General features: G+C 41.5%; 2 protein-coding genes across 2 annotated transcripts in view; both read left to right on the top strand.

Annotated features, from left to right (window-relative positions):
- The window catches only part of LOC118415883 (mitochondrial tRNA-specific 2-thiouridylase 1-like), an 11,033-nt gene extending 2,860 nt beyond the window's left edge, over positions 1–8,173 (top strand). The window contains exons 3-10 of the mRNA XM_035820791.1: positions 600–817; positions 1,233–1,405; positions 1,956–2,009; positions 2,112–2,178; positions 2,617–2,717; positions 6,176–6,317; positions 6,833–6,915; positions 7,246–8,173. Coding sequence (XP_035676684.1) covers positions 600–817; positions 1,233–1,405; positions 1,956–2,009; positions 2,112–2,178; positions 2,617–2,717; positions 6,176–6,317; positions 6,833–6,915; positions 7,246–7,377 — 970 coding nt within the window. The 3' untranslated portion in view covers positions 7,378–8,173. The remainder of the gene's footprint in view (positions 1–599; positions 818–1,232; positions 1,406–1,955; positions 2,010–2,111; positions 2,179–2,616; positions 2,718–6,175; positions 6,318–6,832; positions 6,916–7,245) is intronic.
- A 643-nt stretch (positions 8,174–8,816) lies between these two features.
- LOC118416245 (GRIP1-associated protein 1-like) overlaps positions 8,817–16,248 on the top strand; it is a 135,417-nt gene continuing 127,985 nt past the window's right edge. The window contains exon 1 of the mRNA XM_035821330.1: positions 8,817–8,932. Coding sequence (XP_035677223.1) covers positions 8,891–8,932 — 42 coding nt within the window. The 5' untranslated portion in view covers positions 8,817–8,890. The remainder of the gene's footprint in view (positions 8,933–16,248) is intronic.

Genomic DNA, 16,248 nt, shown 5'->3' with positions numbered 1-16,248 from the left:
TGAATTGATAATACAAATTAGAATGTAAGGGCAATAATTTGATTATATGCTGCATCAATCTAAGGAATATCGTACTTCATTCATTTAATCTAATCAAATATCAGGGGCCATTACGGACCACAAACAATGACTCATGACAGAGCTTTTAAGAGGTATACAAATGCATTGCAGATTTTGAACAGGTCCGTTCATTCCAAGATTCCAACATCTCAACATTACAACAGCGAATACTCTGGCGACAATGCATTTTGCCACTGCAAGTGGCAAAATGCAAAAAGTCAAAGTTGCCAGACGAAATAATCTATCAACCTTGTATTTCAACTGACAGAAATTCTAGGCCACAGGGTTTGTGGTTTTCCAAATGCTAAAAACTTTTAAAATAGGTTTATTTTTTTTCTACACAGGGGTGTAAAAAAGCTGTCACAACATTTTTTCCAGTGTTCAGAGTCAACTTGGTTCAGAGTATATCATTTAAAAGAAATGTCAATTTACATTTACCTGATCTTCTATGGATTATTCACAATCTTTATTTTTTGTACACTCAAAGCAGCAGTTTTTTTCTAGGACCAGTATACTAAATATGCAACATTTCTTCCCAGTGAAATGCTGAAGGAGTATCAACATGGCTGGACCCCAAATCCAGACATCCTGTGCAATAAGAGGATCAAGTTTAGGACGTTCTTTAATTATGTGATGGACAAATTTGAGGCAGATGCCTTGGCGACAGGCCACTATGCCAGGACGAGCATCCATGGTAACATCTGTACAGAGAACGTCCTGTCGTCTATGAACATCATACCACGGAACAACACAGAGAGTAAGTATAGACCATTCTTCTCTCAACCAAAAGAGGTTCAATCAATGAAAGCATGGCAATGAGTGGCTTGACCAATGAGAGACTTTGACTTATTTGGATCCACATTTAGCTTAACAGTGTTTATGGAGGTGGACAGTGCTATGAAAAAAGGAGCTACTAATAATAAACGAATTGCCATACATGTATAATCTTCTGACTAATGTTTTGATTTTTTCTCTAATTGCAAAAGGGTACTTCAAATCTTGCTAAAATGACATATATGAGCAAAAAAGTTCTGGTGTTCATTTTGTCATCTACATTATGACTTGGCATTGTCCCATCTCCATGGACTCAAGGAATCCAAATTCATGAAGGAAAAATGAACCCAAATGCAAGACAACAGAAAGAGACAATTTTTCTCATCATGTTTCCCCAGATGTGAAATTGTTACAAGCCCTGGACAGCTGGAAGGACCAGACATTTTTCCTCTCCCAGATCCCCCAGCAGGCCTTGCGGCGGGCGCTCTTTCCGCTGGGCGAACTGACCAAACCTGTGGTCAAACAGATGGCGCAGGACGCTGGCTTTACTCATATAGCCAAGAAGAAAGAGGTGAGAGTGAAACTTTCTTTTGTTTTCCTCCTTGAAGTTGAAAGCATCATCTATGCCAAGCCCACCACTTGTGTGCATATCAAGCAACGACCAATGCCCACTGGCCTGCAAGCCATCCTTCTCACTGCTTTAGCACTGGCTAGCCATCACCAGCCGATCACATCACTGCTTTAGGTTGAGAGACAGCGTGATTGGCTGACGACTCTCCCTCTAACAACAGGAGGGGAGTATCTATGTTTGGCCTTGGCTACTGCAGAGTGAAGGATGGATCACAGGCTGCGCATACGCCAGGGTCATCGCTCAATAAAAATGTGCAGCTGCACTGGCATAAGAGGATGTTTGAAAGAGGCATGTACAGGTTACATGTACAGGTTATTGAGAAATGTAGTATACATGTATCAGCATCACATCATATGTCTGAAATTAAATTGTTATTGAAAGGATAAAAAGCACGTACTGGCAGTATATTTTGGTGATATAAAGTTTATTTCATTCAATAACTTTACTCTGACAGATTCATTATCTGCCAATGTTGTTTTTCTGTTCACAGAGCATGGGGATCTGCTTCATTGGCACCAGGAATTTTCCAACCTTTTTACAAGAGGTAACATGTGATTCTGTTGTCTTTTACTAAAGTCTTCCTTAGGCTATTTATATTCATATTACAAATCTCATATGCTTCAACTAACTGTAGTTTTTTCTGCAGTACCTGGAGACTGAACCAGGCCAGTTTGTGTCAGTGGTGGATGGAAAGGTTTTAGGAGAACATAAGGGTATGTACACATGGCCTATAGGGTAACATTGCTGTACTGACTTTTAGTCGTGTTAGCATTTCAGTTCTTACAGGTATTGCTGCGCCTGTCATGTAAGTGGTACGAGAGCCTGGGTTCAATTGCTAGGCCCTAGCTTGGAGATATTGTAAGGGATTGCATGTGTAATTTCAGATGGTGATTTAAAGCTAAAGGCCCAGTGTAGGAGGGAGATTAAGGCATAGCCTAGGCATCAAGCCTCTGCATGTAAAAGAACAAAACACTTAAGGGCGACATGGTATGCTCAGCTAGAAGACACAAGCCACTAAGTGAAGCCATATCACACTACTAGCTACTTGAAGAAGCATCATGCTTCATCTCAATTGATAAATGAGGATGACAAAAGAAGAAGTGAGGCCAGTTCTTTATAATGACTAAAGAATGAAACTTCTCTTCCTATAGGAGCCTGTATGTACACTATAGGGCAGCGAGCAGGCCTGGGTGGGATGAAGGAGCCATGGTTTGTTGTGGACAGGGACACCAGCACCAACAACATCTTTGTGGTGAGGCGTTTGTGGTTTCTGATTGATATGTCAACTTTTTTCTTGAAAAAGTGGATATCCAGTCTGCACTGGCTATGATATTTTTCACCAGTACCCAATGCCATTTGGTTTCATGTCCAGGACAGTAAAGGCTTAAGGATATCCTGCAATTAGCCGCAGAGACGACTGTTGGCCTATTATCGCTTATACTACTAACGCTCCCGGCCAACAGTCGCAGACTTCAACATTGAACGGAATCAAAAAATCGCCGAATAAACCAGCCGCTGCCCTAATCCTCGGATCTCTGGGTGTCCCTCACTTCCTAACAGCCTTACCTAGCCAGCCGGAGCGTTTTCCGGCTCAAAAACCCCCTTCGCTAGCCGCGCCGGGACTAAATGCACTCCGATCGCACTGTTTATACACACCGAGTGGCGGCCATATTGGAAATACCAGCTTAGCCGGCGCGCCGAATCAGCCGCGCGAATAAGAGACTACTTTTCTGATAAGCCATTCCTATGTGGGGAAAGTTGGAAAGTTCCCTGAAATTTCAAATAAACTATATTCAAGCATTAAAACATGAAACACTTTTGTCTCAAAATCACAATGGAATATTATCAAAAACATATTGAACTCATTGAAAATATCCAAAGCCCTTTCCAGTTTGTTATTCTGCTTGAATATAGTTTATTTGAAATTTCAGGGAACTTTCCAACTTTCCCCACATAGGAATGGCTTATCAGAAAAGTAGTCTCTTATTCGCGCGGCTGATTCGGCGCGCCGGCTAAGCTGGTATTTCCAATATGGCCGCCACTCGGTGTGTATAAACAGTGCGATCGGAGTGCATTTAGTCCCGGCGCGGCTAGCGAAGGGGGTTTTTGAGCCGGAAAACGCTCCGGCTGGCTAGGTAAGGCTGTTAGGAAGTGAGGGACACCCAGAGATCCGAGGATTAGGGCAGCGGCTCGTTTATTCGGCGATTTTTTGATTCCGTTCAATGTTGAAGTCTGCGACTGTTGGCCGGGAGCGTTAGTAGTATAAGCGATAATAGGCCAACAGTCGTCTCTGCGGCTATCCTGCAATGTATCTTGCAGTATCTTGTTTGCATCATAAAAGGACTGCAAAACACAATCAGTCTCCCGTGGGAGTCCCACAAGCTATGGCACAAAATACTGAGAGCTTTCCTGCAAAATACTGCAACTTATCCCTGGAAATCTTGAAAGAGGTGCCACTAAATCCTGAGAGCTCGCCTGCAAAGTCCTGCAAGCTGTCTTACAAAGTCTTGAATGAAGTACAGCAAAATCCTACAGGATGTTGCATCTTCACAATGTACAATGGATGGTAACCGGTCGTTTCGTTACATCGCCTTTTCGTTACAGTCGATTCGTTACATCACAAAGTGATTTCGTTACACATGGGGAAGTCATTTCGTTACACATGGGAAGGTCATTTCGTTACACTTGATTATTATCCTATCTTGGTCACATGTTAAACGCTATAAGTGTTTTCCTGTTATCTTTTCCAGGTTGATCTTTCTTGGTTGACATTAGAGACGTGACATGACACTCAATTTTACGTTTGGTTTTGGTAATTGTTTGTTTTTTATCGTTCGGTTTTGTTCCGTTCCGTGATACCAATAGACACATATCATTCATCCCTAACACGTCCCTGTTTCTCATATCTCTCTACTAACACTGTTCAATGTTTCTATATCTTCAAGAAAGGGTATTCAATTTTTACCGGGGAAATGCGAATTTCGGGAAAGGTAAGTCGGGGAATAATTTGCGGCTCGGCTTAGAAGAACGTTGCTGTAATGTATGACCCGACTTTGCATTGAATGTTACATATTTCAAAGTATTGTCAGAAATACACAACAAGACCATTGTACCATTTGGGTTCCCCACCGACCTTTGTCCTGTATACTATTACGGTATTCACTATTACAGTACTACGTACGTGGTGGGAAGGAGGACAATGAACCCTGCGTGATGCAATGCATGACGGTCTAGCATCAGTTGTCGACAAAGGAAAATATTTGTGTGCGTTGTAAGCTGCTTGGTTGTAGGAAATGTACGGAAACATTATATTTTCTCCTTCTAAACTGGCACAAACTGTCCATAGGTTTCTGTCCATACCATGTAGAAGTACATCTGCTATGTTACAATCACATTTGCCGCACAGGCGTAACCCACGCCTGAACAAGCGGCGCGGGCGCCATTTTGAATTATATTTAGCGTGAAAGACGGCGCTAAGTTTTAAACTTTCAGCGTAATTTGTGGACACAAGTTGTACACAAGAAGGTGAAGAGTTTATCTCTCCCATATTTACAGTAGTTCTAACTCAGAAGTATGAAACGAACGTCTTATTTTCGGCATGTAAGCGGAGTTGTGTTTGCCACGGTTCTAGTCATGAAAATTCCCCGCTTTATTTATTGTTGTAAACCCATTGCTGTTACAAATTCCATAGCCTTCCTTGTATTTGTAAAGACCAATACGAGTACTCAGGTAATGTATCTTGACCCGACTTTGCATTGAATCTTTCATATTTATATTGTCAGAAATACACAACAAGATTATTGTACCATTTGGGTTCCCCACCGTCCTTTGTCCTGTATACTATTACGGTATTCACTATTACAGTACTACGTACGTGGTGGGAAGGAGGACAATGAACCCTTGCGTCATGCAATGCATGACGGTCTAGCATCAGTTGTTGGCATAAGAATATATTCGTGTGTGTTGTAGGAAATGTACGGAAACATTATATTTTCTCCGTTTAAACTGGCGCATGGGTAGTGTTTAGTAAGAAAAAATGGTAAGGAGAGATATAAGCCTGAATTTTTTTCCTCGAAGGGGTATTGGATATCGGTTTATAGGCATTTTGTCGGCGCCGAACGGACCAGAAGCCTACAAAAGTGCGTGCCCGCCGGTCTAATAAACAACAATAGGTTCTTTACTGCGCGCACTGTATATCAACGATACTAAAGGCATCTAATCGTGATTTATTGTGCACATCACAGCATATATGATATATGATCAAGTTACTACATAACAGATATATTATGTGTAATCTCTCCTTGGTTCAGATGACCGTTCAAGCCGACATGCAGCGTGGCCCGTCAGCGCCTCCAGCGCTTAGCGGCGTTCAATATCTGCCGAAAAACAAGAAAAAGAAATTGAATTTTGAGTCCCGGCTTTTTGTTACCACGAAAAGTAATAAATTTGTAGTAAGAAGTACTATAACGGCCTGACATTAATCTGTAACGAAATGACTTCGAGATGTAACGAAATGACTTCGTGGTGTAACGAAATGACTTCATGGTGTAACGAAATGACTTCATGATGTAACGAAAAGACGTGTAACGAAAAGACCATGTAACGAAACGACCTGTATTCACAATGGATTATCATTGTCCATCTCCAGTGCCCTACTACAGACCACCCTGCCCTGTACTAGTGTTACCTTTATGTATCTCCTGTTCTCAGTGCCCTACAACAGACCACCCTGCCCTGTACAGACAGCTGATAATGACCGAGCCTGTACACTGGATAGCCGACCCTCCACGTGACCTGTATGTAGACCAGATGTACGACTGTCACTTCAGGTTCCAACATCAGATGCCTTTAGGTGAGGTTCAGGAAGTCATCATCATACATTTGTATGTGAAGCCACCTGCCCATTTGACTTAAGATATCATCATGAAATATGCGATTATATTTCAATCAAGGGGATGACATAACTGTAACATGTTTGGCATGGCATCTTATAAATTGGTTTGTCAAAATTATGGGATAAGATATCATTAAATTGAAGGTTAGGTTATCAGCTTGCCACTACTGCCAAGAATAGGTAGATTTATTGTTTTTGCACGCTGTGTTTATATACCCAGCTATTACTGATGGTGCAGTATCTTGGTAAAAGAATTAAGACAAGCTACAAAGTCAATAGTTTTTTTTGTGTCTATATAGCCAGTATAACTGCCTTTTAGTATAACAAAAGAGCTCTGCAGGTTCTATTACAGTGAAGGACCTGTCCTCCCTTTCCATTTCCCATCTACCTGCAGCATTGTTTACGGCTTGTTTCTGACAAGATGATATATGTATATCACTGGAATAAGTTGGGTAAATGTGTGTTTCCACTAGTTAAGTGCACCTTGACTCTGAGTGGCAACAACCAGGTGTGGGTGTCATTGGCTGAACCAATCAGAGCGCTGACACCAGGACAGGTAAGAGTTTCTCAGGTAGTACAGAAAGTGGAGGTATTAAACCTGAAATTGATTTAATCCTGATTATTTGGGTCTACGTTGATTGTCCTTGCTTTTGGGTTACACATCCATGTAGGACAGTGTAAGATTTCACAACTATTAGGAAATGAACTGCTTTCCCAATTCCTTTATTGCATCTCTGTGACATAAAGGTTTGGTTCTTATCTTAAGATGTTGCATTCAATCTTAGCACTTAGTTTAATTTGTCCCCCTTCAAAATAGGTTTCAAAAAGTACAAGGCTTTGAGCTAAGCCAAAAAGGAAGAGGATACTTAACAATGTTTGTTTCCAGTATGCAGTGTTTTACAAAGGGGACGAGTGCCTGGGTGGAGGAAAGATCATCAAACTCGGACCCACGTTATTTGACTTGCGAGGAAGGAGAACCATCAGAATAGAGGAGATTGAGAAGAGACCAGAGAAATAGACAGTACACATGTCATCTTTAGATGGAGACTTTGTATATAGATGTATCTTTTTTTAGTACCAATATTGTCGTATATGCTGCGCCGAGGAATGTAACTCATGAATGTTAATGTCAGGTCCATACTTGTTCTGCTGTAGTTTATTGTTCCACTGTGTGTTGCACTAGCTTTGAATAAGTTACATGTGTACTTAAATTGCTTTATTCATTGTATGATTGTAACACATTGCAAAGGTTCCTGTGCCAACTCACTTCATTTTGATCAGTGTACTTGTACCATGCTGTAGTTGCTGTCATACTTTTTTCAATAGAACCAAACAAGGGTGGAATTTTACATTATGAGCAGTCTGCAGTGATGCCAATCTTACATAGATTATCTAACTAATAAAGGTGACAAAGCCGCATTCTGGTACTGCTTTGAAAAATTTAAGTTACCTAAATTTGTTAGTACTGATGTCATATTCAATTTGTTGCAAAATGCTGCTTACTGCTCCTTTGTCAAAGATAAGGAAGGTTTGAAATGTAGGACATTTAAGGTTGTGAACGGAGAAGCTTGCTTTATTATCTCAAAGAAATATTGATTATTGTTAGTGCTGACGAATAGCAATGAGATTTCTTTTATGAAGGCCATAGAAGAACCTGCATGGACTGATGACGTTTTGCAGTAATTTACCCAGTAGTAGAAGTAGTAGATCCCCTATACCACAAAATCATCATATCAAAATCATCAGTCTTACTACAAACTCCTAGTATGGTGAATATCAACTTGAAGGTACAATAAAATCGACCAACATTGCAATGAACTTTGTGGACTCTTGCTTTTGGTGCTGTTGTACTGTGGTAACAACTATCAGGTAGTACGTACATGTGTAAATGCAAGGACGTTATATCAGAGTCCTTGATGTAACCTACCTAACATGATTTGCTTTGTCACATGTTCAAACTTACAGTGCTCCATTGCTAGTTGCCAGAAAGTTGTCAAGTTTTGATGAATGGATTTTTAACACATTCATCTGAAGAACATACTTGGATAAGAAATGCATTCATATGGTTCATTAACCCTTCACATTGCGTACCTTGGTACGCTTTTGTAAATTTCCTCTCTTCAGAAGTTAGGGATGAATTTAAGTACACAGAAATAGAATTCAATTTGTTGTTTTGAAATATTGCATTGCAAAAACGACAATGGTGCTTAAAAAAACTGCATCATCTTGTGCGTAGGAGGGACATTGCTATCCGCATAATGCAGATACTAGCAGACGACATGCCAAACTGGGAATGCAACAAAGGGATCAAGATGCCAACGTATGGACAAATTACAAAACCTCCTTCCCTTAGGTAATACTGATCAGCATGAAAGTTTCTTTAACCTCGTTGATAAGTTATTGAGACTACCGTAACTCAGACTTGCAGAGCATGCACCTGTTCCAATTCTACAGTTTGTACTTTGACCGCTAGGCGGCATTGCACCGTAAGGGCGTCCAATCAGTTTCAGATCGTGACATCATCATTCAACATGGCGGGCGGCTTGTCTGATGAAGAATTTCAGCGTTTGCAGGTAAGACGATGGCTTCTTTGAAATGAATAATCAGCCAGACTTGCATCCAAACAAATAGAGATCAGTCCACAGATCACAGTGTAGCAAGGGCATCTCAACTGCCGTCTCACAAGACTCACGATCGCGCTTGAAATTGGGGTGATATTTCCGCCCTCCCCTCGTTTTTTGCAGAGGACAAAAATCACGCGGATGCTATCATGGCCATCTCCGGTCGATTGCACTTTCCTTTTCCTCCTGATCTCTCTCCGCTTGTCAGGGGTCGGGCGGCAGAGTAGCTCATTTGTTACGGTGATCGTCAGCACCTGTGTGGTGAGTGTTTTTGGTTAGATCAGGCGGACAGCTGCAGTGCACGTGACGTGCTGGGATGTCCACTGTTTGTAAACAAACTCGGCCCGGTGGGGCAGCGGATCGCCCTTGGCCTAATTTTGATCACCTTTAAAAAATTAAGGGTCTGTGATTCCCGTCACAATTAAGCTTGAGAGAATAGCAAGTCTACGAAAGCTTCACCTTCCGCACTGGAACCGAGTGCTGAAAACAATGGTCGAATCGGCATCAGCACTCGGCGCCCAGTGCTGAAGAATGGGCTATTCCAAAAAATAACTGAGGAGAGGGGGTTGACGACATTGGACTGGACGCTTGGACTCTAGGGGTACTTAAGGTTGGACTGGACACTTGGACTCTAGGGGTAATACTGGAACGTTGGACTGGACGCTTGGACTCTAGGGGTACTTAAGGTTGGACTGGACTCTTGGACTCTAGGGTTAATACTGGAAGCTTGGACTGGACTCTTTGGACTCTAGTGGTACTTAAGGTTGGACTGGACTCTTGGACTCTAGTGGTAATACTGGAAGCTTGGACTGGACGCTTTGGACTCTAGGGGTACTTAAGGTTGGACTGGACTCTTGGACTCTAGTGGTAATACTGGAAGATAGGACTGGCAGGATTAATTATGCTATAGTCACAAAATTCATCAGTTTATGCTTTCTGAGCAGCTACAATGCATAATATTATAGAATTAAAACGGCCAATAAAGCTAGCTCTAAACAAAATACCCCAAATTGACGTTCTACATTGATTATGGTTGTCCGTCTACACTCTATGGCCCAATCTATACTCAGTTTTTGCCGATATCTTTGGAGAATTGTCGGGAGGGATCTGGAACGTTGGCCGCGGGACACCCGTGGCGCTTTCAGTCATAAATAGCTATATAGCCTAATGAGCCCGCATTATATGCTAACGAGCCCTCCCGAAGTCGGGGACACATCTACACGCGCGCGCGGAAGCTGTCGGGGACCCCTGCTAAGCTATCGTACAAATGGTACGGACCTTTCGAGAGAAATTCTGCCGATATCTTAATGGCGATATTGCAGTTCCATCTAGACGCTGAAAAAAAGCTGTCGGCGAGAGGTTGTTGGCTCGTGCCTATGTAGGGTTGTCTGTCTACACTCTACAGCCGATTACTACCTTGATACCTTTCATTTGTATATTTAGTATACTTTACTCAAGACATGAGTCTCTCGTAATATTGTAACATGTTCATTCACTGTCATAATTATGCTGCCTGTGGAGCTGGATACTAGTATTGCGTGCGAATCAAAATGGCGCGTGTTTTCGTCTTGCAACACCTGAATACCATTTATATTTTGAATTCGTTTACTACCCGCATTTTCCTTTGTATGAGGCAGCATAGAGGATGAGGCACATGTACAGGGCGGACGGGCAATACCCAGGCTTGAACTCGGCTTCTGCCATCACCGCACTGGTGCATAGTAGTGCAAGCCGGGCATGTGACAGGGTCATAGGAGAATAACAAGGAAGCAGTCACTGGTGGCAGGCCATTTCACCTGGAACATTGATGACTTTCAATGTCTCAAACGAACGTTAGAACTATGTGGCAAAACTTGTTTCCACTGCATATCATTAGCATATGATCCACAACCTCCTATTACCGTCACCAGTGACGGTTTGTCTTTAGACATGACAGAAACCGTCACGGGCCCCCCGCTGAACTGACCGATTGGCATTTGCTGTTCAGTGTTTGGCACTAGTTACACTTGATATATTTTTGAAAAAATAATTTTTCTAATAGGAAAACTCTGTCAAAAGCTTCTTGGTCAGATCAATGAAAGCTCCTTGGTCAGATTCCATGACTTGCCAGAAAAAAGCTGGCTCAAAAAACAACTAGAAATTGACCAGCCAGAGGAGCTCACTGAGCAGGCAACTCTGTATTCCAATGTCTGGTCAAGCCCTCTGAAAAAATGTTTGGGGCCATAATTTCTACAAATTGTTCAGACAGCCAGATGGGGGGGTCTAGAGACAAACGAAGTTCTTTATAACTTTGTACAAACATAACATTTCCAAAGTCTCTCAAAATTAGTAACAGCAAGGAGGTAATAGCCTCAATTGATACATGCCCAAATATGGCCCTGATCAATGTACTGTAGCCTCCTTTGCAGCCTTCCCCGAGTGCAGTGCCCCGAGTGCTGGCGGTTATTGTTGGGGCGGGCGCTAATTCATGATTTTCAAACTATGGGCCAGAGACAGGGTCTTATGTCACGAAGATCATAATTTTTCTGCGCAGACACCCTCCCCGAACAACAAACACCAGCGCTAATGTAGAAGGCCGCAAAGGGCCGTTCATTATGCTTTTTTGAGGGGTGTTGATATTACGTATTGCATCTACAGGATTATTTAGATTTTAATTTTTCAATCTTAACCTTTTTTTTTGCCTTGATACCATGGGCCCATGGGCTCTGCAGATTAGAAACTGTCTGGCCCCTTTATGACCCAGAACCTGACTACAGCCACCCAGGGAGGATCCATTGTTCTATTTTGGCTCAATGCAAATCAGGGTAATTCACACCCTGATGTTGATTAGGGTGGTGTTCACAAACAAACATCCCTGAATGAAGAGAGGCATGCTGAAGTTTATACACATGTACTTGTTGGGATCAAGAAGGGTATAAACTCCTTGCTTTAGATGTTGGGGGATGGGATGTTTAGGGAATTGGGGTAGAGAATTTAAAAATCCTATCTGACTCACGACACAAGGTATATGTACCCTGGAAGCCAGACAGGACCGGGTAGCTAGCGAGGTTTGTTAGCAATTTTTGTTCGGGGAGCCAAGGCAGTCAGCCCAACATCAATCTCACTCTTATCGCTACCCTTTCCGTCTGGTGTCGCCTGTCATGCAGAGCGTCCAAGAGGGGCTGGTCAGTGCTGTGATTAATGACACCACCGCCCAGCATGTCATCCCCCACCCTGCCCAGTGCAAAACCTTATTGGCTACAGCTGATTTCAACATAAAGGGTAGGTCCTAGCTGCCCGATCCCGGATGGCCTCCAGGGTAGGTATATGTGGTTTGACCAAGGACATAACACATTTTGTATATAATTAAAAGTTAACTCTCAATTTTATTTGACCAAGGATTTTTTTTATTTGACCAAGGAGGTTTAAAGGCAAGAACATTCTGTCCTTGGTTTATCAGATGGAGAGCTCGACCTTCACTTCAGTCCCTCTGTAAAAGTGACCATCAGGGTATAGAGATATTCTCCAAGCAGAAGTTCAGTTCTGGCTTTTTTTTTTTTTGCGTTCCTAGATGTTTTGGACATAAGGTTAAACAGGACAAGATAGAAAGGCTGACAAAAATGTCTAAAAACAAAAAAAGGCAGACCAGGCTGAACTGTGCTGGCAGAATGTTTACAGACACAGCAGACAGGAAGACTGCAACGGAGGGGGACCATCAACGGAGGGGATGGTCCCCAGTCAATTGCCAGTTAGGAAATTAGAGTAACTCAGTAAAGTCACGGTCTATATAACCTCCTTGGTAAAGTTGAGTAGTGTCAGCCAAGTAGAAGTCTTAAAGTTTTACACCACGGCTGTTTCACAATTGAGTGTACCAAACAGGTGTCACTGAGGTTGAAAAATCAACTTGAATATATTTCAAAATTAATGTTGGCAATTGAAAGGTACATACTTGGGGCTCAATATCCTAAAAGATCTCTGCACAACACCTCTCGGTTACTATAATACAGGGCTTTCTTTCATGGATCACCATGGGGGTACGGACGGGACAACTGTAAGACTGTATGTAAAGATATATACAGTACAGCCAGAGGAAGAACTAAAGATAAACACTATTCCATGTTATCTTCCATCACTAGTGTCCACAAGACCAGAAAACTAACTTTGATTTGCAGTAGCACCTTGTTGTGTCATTTTCTGGTCATTTATTGTAAGGCGATGATAACACCTTGCTGTCATTTTATGTGGAAGGAAAGGTCAAATACGAAATTTTTAAATTCAAGCACTTTGGTAGCTAAACTTTGGTAAAATTTCATTCTTTATATACTCCTACATAAGATTCTAGGTTTTATACATTGGCAACACAACAAGGGACTTGATGATTTTATGAATATGATATTATGTGGGGGTACGGACGGGACACAGCCAGACAACAGGCCAACAAGACTGATACTGCAGGGACTTGTCCAAACCTTTTGGAACACATTTATTCACCAAATACCAGTTAATTAAAGCATCTACAAATACTGCAATATTGTCTAAACTTTAAGGGAGTTAGACATTCTTATTAGATCTGATCTGAGAATGCCATTACTGGTAGCGTATTTTCTTTGATGGCGATGCTCCACGGTGAACTTGCTGGAATGTACCTGCTCTGTCAGGGAATCTGCAATTTCTTGACCTACTTGCAGTTCTCTTCTGCTCTCTTTTGCTACAGCAAGTACCCCTTTCTTCTCAAGGATTTTATTTTGATAGGAGACTTGAAAAGTATCTCGAGAACCTTTGCCTTTCTCCTTGGCGTGTCAGGTAGTGCCTATCTTGCCCTTTGCATTTACACTAACTGCACTAGTGGGAGGTGAGGAAAATGGGTTGTCACCATCAACTTAATCAGGAAGAGACTGAGCTGGGCTAGAGGAGAGCACATGGTCTGGGCAAAATGGGATGGTAACTTAAGGGGAATATCATATTTCATCTCATACCAGTCCCAGGCAGTTTATGGGAATTAATGAAAAACTGTTAAAGAATACGATGATGAATTCATTAGAAACTACTATTTTTATTGAGGAGATTAGATGTTTTTATCTTTTAAGTCTTTAGTATGTGTTATTTTAGCAATTGGAATGTCATTTTCCCCAATATTTTGCTTAAATCTAAAAGTGGGGGTACGGACGGGACAGGTGGGGGTACGGACGGGACAGGGGTACGGACGGGACATTTGCAGTTATACGGTGCTGTATTGGGCAAGGTCTTAATCATAGATTTGGTTTCTATAGTGGTTTGGTATCTGGTCAAAGAGACTTGTAAACTATCACAATCAAAAGCTTGTGGTATTAACTTAATATAGAAATTAAGGGGGGGTACGGACGGGACAAAATTTTTCGGAAAATGACAGCCGATACTTTGATCCTTCGCTGTGACTCAGATGAAAGTAGGAATGATCTCATTCTACTTTTGTTCTTTCACATACATCATATCAAATATTAACATGTCAAATTAACACTTATCACAGCACATTAAAATAATGCTACAGACTTTGAAACCTTTAAGTAAATATTACATTAAAATTGGTAACATGTGGGTGAAAATACAAAATAACCCTGATTGCCAAAAAAAAGTCGGAATATCTTCAAAAAATGGTAATAAATCTCTAGTTAACATATCCCTGCATGTACAAAATAAGGAATTTTAAGGTAGCAGCCATGTTTTTGATGTTAGATGCAATGGTTTAATTGTGAAAAAAACTGAATGACCCCTGGTAACACTAAAAATAAGACATTTCTTAGTAATATTTTTTACGATATTTTTGCCAAATATTGATGGATTTCTCTATTTCTTTTTTTGTTGTGTTCCTTGTTACATCAGCTTTTGGGAAATAAAAGTGTAAAACAGTAATGTCTTATGTAAACTTTCTTATCAACTGGTAACATGTGGAAAAATAAATGGGTACACTCAATTGTGAAACAGCCGACCAGTCAACCCCATGGCATTCTATACTATATTCAGTGAGGGATAATAACAACATGACCATAGAAAAATTCACCAACCAACACTGGCCACAGAGGCCTGACTGCACAGAGGGGATGACTGATATTAGCTGAAGTTTCTTTTTAAAAACTTCATCTTTACAAAATTTCATGCAGGTTTGAAGGGAAATAATGCCAGCTTGTTGATAACCCTGGTAGTGATTTTACAAATATCAGACTCCCATGCCAGGGGCAGGGATGTCTTGCTATTCTGAAGCAAAAGGAGATTTTGGCTGTGCTAGTGATATAACCCCTCCCTTGGGGACCTCCTGTTTGCAAACAGGAGGGTTCATGATTTTCTGACTATCAGTTGACCTTATGACCTCATGCATTTTTTTCACAGTTCACAAACACCAGGAATATGAAGTAATGAAGCAAATATGGTAAAAAGTTTCAATTTTTGGGCCAATATGTTACATAGTGCATATTCCAGGAGCTACAAGTACATATGGAAGTTGTAGTACTGTCCAATTGCAGCATTAGGACCTTGCTTCCAGTTTGAATAAACCGCAGTTTCCCCTCACTGAGGCTCAGCCAATCAGCAGTGACTGCGTTTATAGTCATGCTTGGCCTCAAAATTGAAAATCTTGAGAACTTTCATGTGGTGACCACTTTTCAGTATACTAACTTACATCCTTGCAAATACAAACAGCATAAGGTCTCAGCTGAGTTTCTAAAACTATCTCAAGTAGAGATGGTAGAGGTGGCAGACCATCCTGGTATAAACAAGCACAGTGATAGGTAACTCCATGGGTGGGCGAATAATTAGTCATGCATACTCCAGGCTGGCTAACAGCTGTGACTGTCTTGAAGATCTCCTTCACATCACTTCTTTGGAAACAGTCATACCTTTTGCTATGAGGGTAAGAAACAAATGGCATTGTAGTCTATATATGAGTTATTTTTCCCTGCAAGAAATCTGGATGAGCAAAGAAGATGAGCAATCTTGAAACAGAGGGAACAGGCACCCCACTGGGCAGAGTCTAACGAAGCCCACATGCATGTCATTTTGTACCTGGTGTTGTAACTTCCCTCCTGAATAAAGGACTACCAGTACAGGGTTGCTCTAGTTGACTTATTTTTTTAGTTCATGTTGTGGTTGATAAATCTACTAGCCTGTGACTAGACCCCCTCCCATTTTTTGTGTCCTCGATGTCTCTCCTCTAAGGAGTCTCACCAGGTGGCCCTCTGTCTTTCCCCACACACATATGCAGTTATCCTGTCAGCTCCTGACACCTGCTGGTGTTGTGGAACTGGGTTAAACATATT

This window comes from Branchiostoma floridae, chromosome 5 (assembly GCF_000003815.2).
Source record: "Branchiostoma floridae strain S238N-H82 chromosome 5, Bfl_VNyyK, whole genome shotgun sequence".
NCBI lineage: Eukaryota > Metazoa > Chordata > Leptocardii > Amphioxiformes > Branchiostomatidae > Branchiostoma > Branchiostoma floridae.
Note: the sequence above shows the minus strand (reverse complement) of the source record. Positions and strands in the feature narration are given on the sequence as shown.